This window comes from Panulirus ornatus, chromosome 44, assembly GCF_036320965.1.
Source record: "Panulirus ornatus isolate Po-2019 chromosome 44, ASM3632096v1, whole genome shotgun sequence".
In the NCBI taxonomy this organism is placed as follows: Eukaryota; Metazoa; Arthropoda; class Malacostraca; order Decapoda; family Palinuridae; genus Panulirus; species Panulirus ornatus.
Genome location: NC_092267.1, coordinates 5,180,040 through 5,190,039, shown reverse-complemented (window position 1 = coordinate 5,190,039; position 10,000 = coordinate 5,180,040). Strand labels below are relative to the sequence as shown.

Sequence of the window (10,000 nt, the reverse complement as noted above, 5' to 3'; positions counted from 1 at the left end):
GATCACACAAAATCTTTTTCACTCCATCTTTCCACCTCCAATTTGGTCTCCCACTTCTCCTCGTTCCCTCCACCTCCGACACATATATCCTCTTGGTCAATCTTTCCTCACTCATTCTCTCCATGTGCCCAAACCATTTCAAAACACCCTCTTCTACTCTCTCAACCACGCTCTTTTTATTTCCACACATCTCTCTTACCCTTACGTTACTTACTCGATCAAACCACCTCACACCACACATTGTCCTCAAACATCTCATTTCCAGCACATCCACACTCCTGCGCACAACTCTATCTATAGCCCACGCCTCGCAACCATACAACATTGTTGGAACCACTATTCCTTCAAACATACCCATTTTTGCTTTCCGAGATAATGTTCTCGATTTCCACACATTCTTCAAGGCTCCCAGGATTTTCGCCCCCTCCCCCACCCTATGATTCACTTCCACTTCCATGGTTCCATCCGCTACCAGATCCACTCCCAGATATCTAAAACACTTTACTTACTCCAATTTTTCTCCATTCAAACTTACCTCCCAATTGACTTGACCCTCAACCCTACTGTACCTAATAACCTTGCTCTTATTCACATTTACTCTTAACTTTCTTCTTTCACACACTTTACCAGACTCAGTCACCAGCTTCTGCAGTTTCTCACATGAATCAGCCACCAGCGCTGTATCATCAGCGAACAACAACTGACTCACTTCCCAAGCTCTCTCATCCCCAACAGACTTCATACTTGCCCCTTTTTCCAAAACTCTTGCATTTACCTCCCTAACAACCCCATCCATAAACAAATTAAACAACCATGGAGACATCACACACCCCTGCCGCAAACCTACATTCACATATATATATATATATATATATATATATATTTATATATATATATATATATATATATATATATATATATATATATATATATATATATATATATTACATATATCTAGCTTAGCTCTTGATTCATATAGATATTGGAAACCCATATTCCATTTGGAAAGAGAATGTAGACTGGAGGATATGGCTTCGCTTTTGAAAAGTTTGAAAAAGAAAAAAGAAAGAATTTTCAATATGTGTGAAAACCTGGTAAAAATGAAATCCTTTGGGAAGGAATTGATACTTCACAGGTGGGCAGGGGAGAGAAAGCTGTCGAGCAGACTGAGGTTGTAGGAGAGGTGGGGAGGTAGATTGACGTGTAGATGTGGTGGGGAGGTAGATTGGGAGTGTAGATGTAGTGGGGGAGGTAGACTGGGAATGTAGATGTGGTGGGGGAAAGTAGAGTGGATGTTTGGATGTGATCGGGAGGTAGATTGTGAGTGTGAGTGTGGTGAATGTGGTGAATGTAGATTTGGAATGTAGATGTGGTGGGGAAGGTAGAGTGTGTGTTTGGATGTGGTGGGGAGGTAGATTAGGAGTGTAGATGGAGTGGGGAGGTAGATTTTGAAATGCTATCTGCTGGCTGTGTGCGCCTGTTGGGACATGACCGGTGTAGACCCCGCTGCTCACCAACGTGAGACGAAGGGTGTTCAAGTACATAGTATTTGAATAGCTATTTCCTATTAGCCAGGCCCATAGCCTAGCGGTTAGCATTCCCGCATGTGGCACAGGGGTCCCGGGTTCGATCCTGGCTGTTGGAGGTTTGTATGATATATATATATATATATATATATATGTATATATATATATATATATATATATATATATATATATATATATATATATATATATATATATATATATATATATATATATATATGTATGTATATATATCAGGATAACACTATCATATCAAGATACAATCGTGGAGATAAGGTCGACTTCTCCCTGCGAGTGGCGTACCATTTCCGCCCTTTGTGACCTCGCTCTCTTCTTCTCCTTCTTGTTTTTTTCTTTCTCTCCTATGATGGAGTGAGGGGGGAGGAAGGGGGGGGTTATGAGGAAGGGTTAATCAAACGAGTGTGTGGTTGACAGCTCCTGCTTCAGTTGTACCAGGAGGAGGGAGGCAGTGGTCTTGCCCCACACACACACACACACACACACACACACACACACACACAGAGTTTGTTCCCGGCCACAAAAAAAACCTTTTTTTTTTCTTAATCTTCTCATTCTATTGAACATTCCTGCGATAGTGGATTTGGTTGTTCCCCCCCCACCCACCCTCCTTTCTCTCCCACGGTAGTGTATATTTTCCCACGGTCGGTCCGTTCATTCCCACGGCGGGGTATATTTTCCCACGGTTGGTCCGTTGTCTCTCCCACGGTAGGGTATATATTCCCACGGTACGTCCGTTCATTCCCACGGTAGACCGATTCTCTCTCCCACGCTAGTGTACATTTTCCCACGGTAGACCCTCTTTCTCCCACGCTAGTGTACATTTTCCCACGGTAGACCCTCTTTCTCCCACGCTAGCTTACATTTTCCCACGGTAGACCCTCTTTCTCCCACGCTAGTACACATTTTCCCACGGTAGACCCTCTTTCTCCCACGCTAGTGTACATTTTCCCACGGTAGGCTCACGTGTTACATTTTCTTTCTTGGCGTTCTCACGTTCCATACACTCAGGTCAAGCTAAGAATCAACTCCAGAAACAAACAATCAAACAAACAAACAACCTCACCACGAACCAAAAAAAATCTCCACAAATCCTCCCCTCCTTTAGTATCACTTTCAAAAAAGTTGTAGAAGACGAAAGAGCCAAACAAGGACATTAACACGCTCGCGAGAACCACAAATGACCATCTTCAAGTCATAAATTACTATGATAACAATGATAAATTGCATTATCAAACAAATAATTATGATAATGATTAATCGCATTATCAAACAAATAATTATGATAATAATAACAAATTGCATTATCAATGTATCAAATTATAATTCTCACTTATTTTTCTTTTCTTTCTTTTTCCTTTGATTTCAGATGACATATACGGCCCCAGGTTCGCCATCAGGGAAGATACAGTCATCATCGTCTCACACCATCAAGGTAAGTGGAGGTCCAACCTACTCCTTGACGTAAGTGGAGGGTCAACCTACTCCTTGGCGTAAGTGGAGGGTCAACCTACTCCTTGACGTAAGTGGAGGGTCAACCTACTCCTTGACGTAAGTGGAGGGTCAACCTACTCCTTGACGTAAGTGGAGGTCCAACCTACTCCTTGACGTAAGTGGAGGTCCAACCTACTCCTTGACGTAAGTGGAGGCTCAACCTACTCCTTGACGTAAGTGGAGGTCCAACCTACTCCTTGACGTAAGTGGAGGCTCAACCTACTCCTTGACTTAAGTGGAGGGTCAACCTACTCCTTGACGTAAGTGGAGGCCCAACCTACTCCTTGACGTAAGTGGAGGTCCAACCTACTCCTTGACGTAAGTGGAAAGTCAACCTACCCCTTGACGTAAGTGGAAAGTCAACCTACTCCTTGACGTAAGTGGAGGTCCAACCTACTCCTTGACGTAAGTGGAGGTCCAACCTACTCCTTGACGTAAGTGGAAAGTCAACCTACTCCTTGACGTAAGTGGAGTTTCAACCTACTCCTTGACTGAGTCTCACCTCCAACATCAATATGGGGTAGAGTCGATCTCATGAGGAAGTGAGTATCAGCGAAGCTAAAATGTTTGGATCCAACAAATTCATTTGCCCCTTCGTCCTGAGGGTGTATTTTTCCAAGTGTAGATGAGTGTAGATATACGTAGATAAGTGTAGATATACGTAGATAAGTGTAGATATACGTAGATTTCAGTTAAGCTAGAATGTTGGATGCACCAGATTCATTTGCCCTTTAGTCCTAAGGGTGTATTTCTCCAAGTGTAGATGAGTGTAGATATACGTAGATAAATGTAGATATACGTAGATAAGTGTAGGTATATGTAGATAAGTGTAGGTATATGTAGATAGTTCTGTGTTCTACATCTACAAGTTAGTCAAAGTGGTGGGTGGTTGATGTATTCTTATATTCACTTTACAGGCATTTTTTCAGTGTGTGCGTGTTTATGTGTGTGTGTGTGTGTGTGTGTGTGTGTGTGTGTGTGTGTGTGTGTGTGTGTGTGTGTCTGTGTCTGTGTGTGTGTGTGTGTGTGTGTGTGTGTGTGTGTGTGTGTCTGTGTGTGTGTATGTGTATATGTGTGTGTGTGTGTGTGTGTGTGTGTGTGTGTGTGTGTTACTTACGCTCTGTCTGTGTCAATCACACACCATCTGTGTTACGTACGAACCGTCTCTGTTAGTTCGCGCACCATCTGTGTTAATGCACGCACCATCTGTGTTAATCACGCACCATCTGTGATCCACCGCAGCACAGATGGTCGAGCAGGAGCCAAGCTGGCTCGAATCCCACTAATTAGAAGGAACCACTCGAGCTTTATGAACGAAGTCGGTGAATGAAAAAATTTCTTTCATTTTTTTTTTCTTTCTTTTCAATGAAAGCAGGGAAGACCTCGCCAGGACGCGGTCAACTGCGTGCTTTCATATATGTTTATTTATGATTAACACCCCCCCACCCCCCACCCCCCACCCCCAAGACCGTTTTCTGTGAAAGAAAACTGGGGCAACCCACAACCGATTTCTGTGAGGGAGAACTGGGGTGTTACACCAAGGGTCACACATGAACGCGTGATCAAGTGTATTCCTATGAGTCCACGGGGGAAATGGAACACGATAAGTTCCCAAGTGCACTTTCGTGTCATAATCACATCATCAGGGGAGACACAAGAGAGAAATATAACAGTCAGTTGATATACATCGAAGAGACGTAGTTACGACTGAATTTGGTAAATAAGTGTACTTGATATATATATATATATATATATATATATATATATATATATATATATATATATATATATATATATATATATATATATATATGTATATATATATATATATATATATATATATATATATCGTACTATTCGCCATTTCCCGCATTAGCGAGGTAGCGTTAAGAACAGAGGATTGAGCCTTTGAGGGAATATCCTCACTTGACCCCATTCTCTGTTCCTTCTTTTGGAAATTTAGAATATATATATATATATATATATATATATATATATATATATATATATATATATATATATATATATATATATATATATATATATATATATCATTCCAAATACTGTAAAAAATAGACAATGAGTATTGCAATTTTCTCTGAGCGTGTGGACATTCGAGATGTGACAACGTCGGACACAGTACAAAACTTTACCGGCACTTGGTACAAACTTGCTGAGGACCATCACTGCATTGGGAAATCACCGTCGCCCAGGGCGTCTCCTCCTCCCGCAGATATTACAAGATTATCCTCCCTCAGTCCTAGTGGTTAGAGGGTCCGCTCGCTTACACTACAGCGAGAGGACCATTGTTGTTGTTCTTGTCTTCCTCCTCCTCCTCATACATACATATATATATATATATATATATATATATATATATATATATATATATATATATATATATATATATATATATTCGTTCAGACGAAAAGACATTGGCCAATATGAACAGCCAGCTTGCCAGTGAGTAAGTGGTCATGGAAAGAAAAAATGAGGAGTTATCTCTCTCTCTCTCTCTCTCTCTCTCTCTCTCTCTCTCTCTCTCTCTCTCTCTCTCTCTCTCTCTCTCTCTCTCTCTCTCTCTCTCCGTCCGCCATGCATTGCGACACGCGTCTCATGTCTCCTTTTTGGCGATGGAGACCTGTTAGCTGGCGAGGGAGGCGGCGAAGCAAACCCAGCGCTCGCCAAGTTCCCAAGTGCACTTTCGTGTCATAATCACATCATCGGGGGGAGACACAAGAGGGAAATATAACAGTCAGTTGATATACCACGAAGATACGTAGCTAAGACGCCATAGATAGGTAAATAGATAGATGGATGGATAGATAGAAAGATAGATAAATAGATAGATAGATAGATAGATAGATAGATACAGATAGACTCTTCCACTGAACACGGACACAATATGATCAAAAAGCAACGAAGTTAACTTACCATAAGGGCCTCGTAGAATCATCTCTTCCCATAACCCACAAAAAACTGTATATTTCAGAAGCATATTACCCACGCCCCCCTCACCCACCCCCACCCCCTCAGGCGTTGCGTAATACGTGAGATATCATCTAATTACCGAAATATATTATACGCATAAGACTGTCTGCGTAGGGCGGCCAATTAACAGGCTCGTTAGAGAGGGAGTGGGAGGAGGCGTGTATGTTAAAATTATGCTTCTCGGTTTTATTTAAGTATGTGGTGGAAGGCATGATGCGAAGAACATGACTGAGGTAGACGTTAATGAAGAACGCTGAACAAACAGGAAAATGACACATAGTCACACTCCAGAACATGACTGAAGAACATTTCACAGACAGGAAGGTGCTAAGAACATGACTCAGGAACATTCCACAGATAGGAAAGTGACTTTTAGTCACACTCTAGAACATGACTGAGGAAGAACATGACTGAAGAACATTCTACAGACATGAAGGTGAGAAGAACATGACTGAGGAACATTCCAAAGACAGGAAAGTGACTTTAAGTCGCACTCCAGAACATGACTGAGGAAGAACATGACTGAAGAACATTTCACAGACAGGAAAGTGACTTTTAGTCACACTCCAGAACATGACTGAGGAAGAACATGACTGAACAACATTTTACAGACAGGAAAGTGACTCATAGTCACATTCTTAAACATGACTGACACTCACAAAATACTCTACAGGCAAAGATAACAAAAGACATGTTATTTACAACGATGGAGTTTCGAGGTTGTGGTTGTAAACAACCTCTTCCATTACGTGTGGAATGCGTTCTTCACCCTTCCGTTAAAGGGGCACTGGAGGTTAGAAGGTGGGGAAAAAAAAGAAAAGGGAGGGAGGGGGGGTTATATTTACGAGGGAATTTGTTGGTTAGGCGGCTTCTAAGAGATATTAATATTTCAGTGGAGGGGAGAGCCTCCTCTCACCATGTCCTCAGTGCAGCCACGCCAACAGCACTTGACGTAGGAGCTGTTGTGGCCGCCAGGAAGGAATGTTTATCGTCGAACAAAAGAATGGAATTTTACTCTTTTTTCTCTTTATGCTTAACCGCCGTTTTCCTCGTCAGCGAGGTAGCGCCAGGAAACAGACGGAGAAAGACTCATTCACTCATATGTACACGTATATACACGCACGCTCATACACGTATATATATATATATATATATATATATATATATATATATATATATATATATATATATATATATATATATATATATATATATATATATATATATATATATATATATATATATATACATATATATATATATATATATATATATATATATATATATATATATATTTTTTTTTTTTTTTTTTTTTTTTTTTATACTTTGTCGCTGTCTCCCGCGTTTGCGAGGTAGCGCAAGGAAACAGACGAAAGAAATGGCCCAACCCCCCCCCCCCATACACATGTACATACACACGTCCACACACGCAAATATACATACCTACACAGCTTTCCATGGTTTACCCCAGACGCTTCACATGCCTTGATTCAATCCACTGACAGCACGTCAACCCCTGTATACCACATGACTCCAATTCACTCTATTTCTTGCCCTCCTTTCACCCTCCTGCATGTTCAGGCCCCGATCACACAAAATCTTTTTCACTCCATCTTTCCACCTCCAATTTGGTCTCCCTCTTCTCCTCGTTCCCTCCACCTCCGACACATATATCCTCTTGGTCAATCTCTCCTCACTCATTCTCTCCATGTGCCCAAACCATTTCAAAACACCCTCTTCTGCTCTCTCGACCACGCTCTTTTTATTTCCACACATCTCTCTTACCCTTACGTTACTTACTCGATCAAACCACCTCACACCACACATTGTCCTCAAACATCTCATTTCCAGCACATCCATCCTCCTGCGCACATCTCTATCCATAGCCCACGCCTCGCAACCATACAGCATTGTTGGAACCACTATTCCCTCAAACATACCCATTTTTGCTTTCCGAGATAATGTTCTCGACTTCCACACATTTTTCAAGGCTCCCAAAATTTTCGCCCCCTCCCCCACCCTATGATCCACTTCCGCTTCCATGGTTCCATCCGCTGACAGATCCACTCCCAGATATCTAAAACACTTCACTTCCTCCAGTTTTTCTCCATTCAAACTCACCTCCCAATTGACTTGACCCTCACCCCTACTGTACCTAATAACCTTGCTCTTATTCACATTTTATATATATATATATATATATATATATATATATATATATATATATATATATATATATATATATATATATATATATATATATGGGAGGGTATTGATTGAGAGGGTGAAGGCATGTACAGAGCATCAGATTGGGGAAGAGCAGTGCGGTTTCAGAAGTGGTAGAGGATGTGTGGATCAGGTGTTTGCTTTGAAGAATGTATGTGAGAAATACTTAGAAAAGCAAATGGATTTGTATGTAGCATTTATGGATCTGGAGAAGGCATATGATAGAGTTGATAGAGATGCTCTGTGGAAGGTATTAAGAATATATGGTGTGGGAGGAAAGTTGTTAGAAGCAGTGAAAAGTTTTTATCGAGGATGTAAGGCATGTGTACGTGTAGGAAGAGAGGAAAGTGATTGGTTCTCAGTGAATGTAGGTTTGCGGCAGGGATGTGTGATGTCTCCATGGTTGTTTAATTTGTTTATGGATGGGGTTGTAAGGGAGGTAAATGCAAGAGTCCTGGAAAGAGGGGCAAGTATGAAGTCTGTTGGGGATGAGAGAGCTTGGGAAGTGAGTCAGTTGTTGTTCGCTGATGATACAGCGCTGGTGGCTGATTCATGTGAGAAACTGCAGAAGCTGGTGACTGAGTTTGGTAAAGTGTGTGGAAGAAGAAAGTTGAGAGTAAATGTGAATAAGAGCAAGGTTATTAGGTACAGTAGGGGTGAGGGTCAAGTCAATTGGGAGGTGAGTTTGAATGGAGAAAAACTGGAGGAAGTGAAGTGTTTTAGATATCTGGGAGTGGATCTGTCAGCGGATGGAACCATGGAAGCGGAAGTGGATCATAGGGTGGGGGAGGGGGCGAAAATTTTGGGAGCCTTGAAAAATGTGTGGAAGTCGAGAACATTATCTCGGAAAGCAAAAATGGGTATGTTTGAGGGAATAGTGGTTCCAACAATGTTGTATGGTTGCGAGGCGTGGGCTATGGATAGAGATGTGCGCAGGAGGATGGATGTGCTGGAAATGAGATGTTTGAGGACAATGTGTGGTGTGAGGTGGTTTGATCGAGTAAGTAACGTAAGGGTGAGAGAGATGTGTGGAAATAAAAAGAGCGTGGTTGAGAGAGCAGAAGAGGGTGTTTTGAAATGGTTTGGGCACATGGAGAGAATGAGTGAGGAGAGATTGACCAAGAGGATATATGTGTCGGAGGTGGAGGGAACGAGGAGAAGAGGGAGACCAAATTGGAGGTGGAAAGATGGAGTGAAAAAGATTTTGTGTGATCAGGGCCTGAACATGCAGGAGGGTGAAAGGAGGGCAAGAAATAGAGTGAATTGGAGTCATGTGGTATACAGGGGTTGACGTGCTGTCAGTGGATTGAAGCAAGGCATGTGAAGCGTCTGGGGTAAACCATGGAAAGCTGTGTAGGTATGTATATTTGCGTGTGTGGACGAGTGTATGTACATGTGTATGGGGGGGGGGGTTGGGCCATTTCTTTCGTCTGTTTCCTTGCGCTACCTCGCAAACGCGGGAGACAGCGACAAAGTATAAAAAAAAAAAAAAAAAAAAAAAAAAAAATATATATATATATATATATATATATATATATATATATATATATATATATATATATATATATATATATATATATATATATATATCCCCTTGTCCATCCTAGGTTATCCATTCCCTTGTCCACCCTAAGCTAAAAACTCATCAGCTTTGATGTCGTTCATCCTGGTATAAGACTTTTGTTGTCCCCTGCCATTCCCAGGATGAGGGACGACGCTTTGTCTTT

The 10,000-nt window shown here is 41.5% G+C and overlaps 1 protein-coding gene across 1 annotated transcript in view; it reads left to right on the top strand.

Annotated features, from left to right (window-relative positions):
- The window catches only part of LOC139762793 (uncharacterized), a 170,056-nt gene that overhangs the window by 82,956 nt on the left and 77,100 nt on the right, over positions 1–10,000 (top strand). Inside the window, 1 exon segment of the mRNA XM_071687949.1 lies at positions 2,932–2,997. Within this exon segment, the coding sequence (XP_071544050.1) occupies positions 2,932–2,997 (66 nt within the window).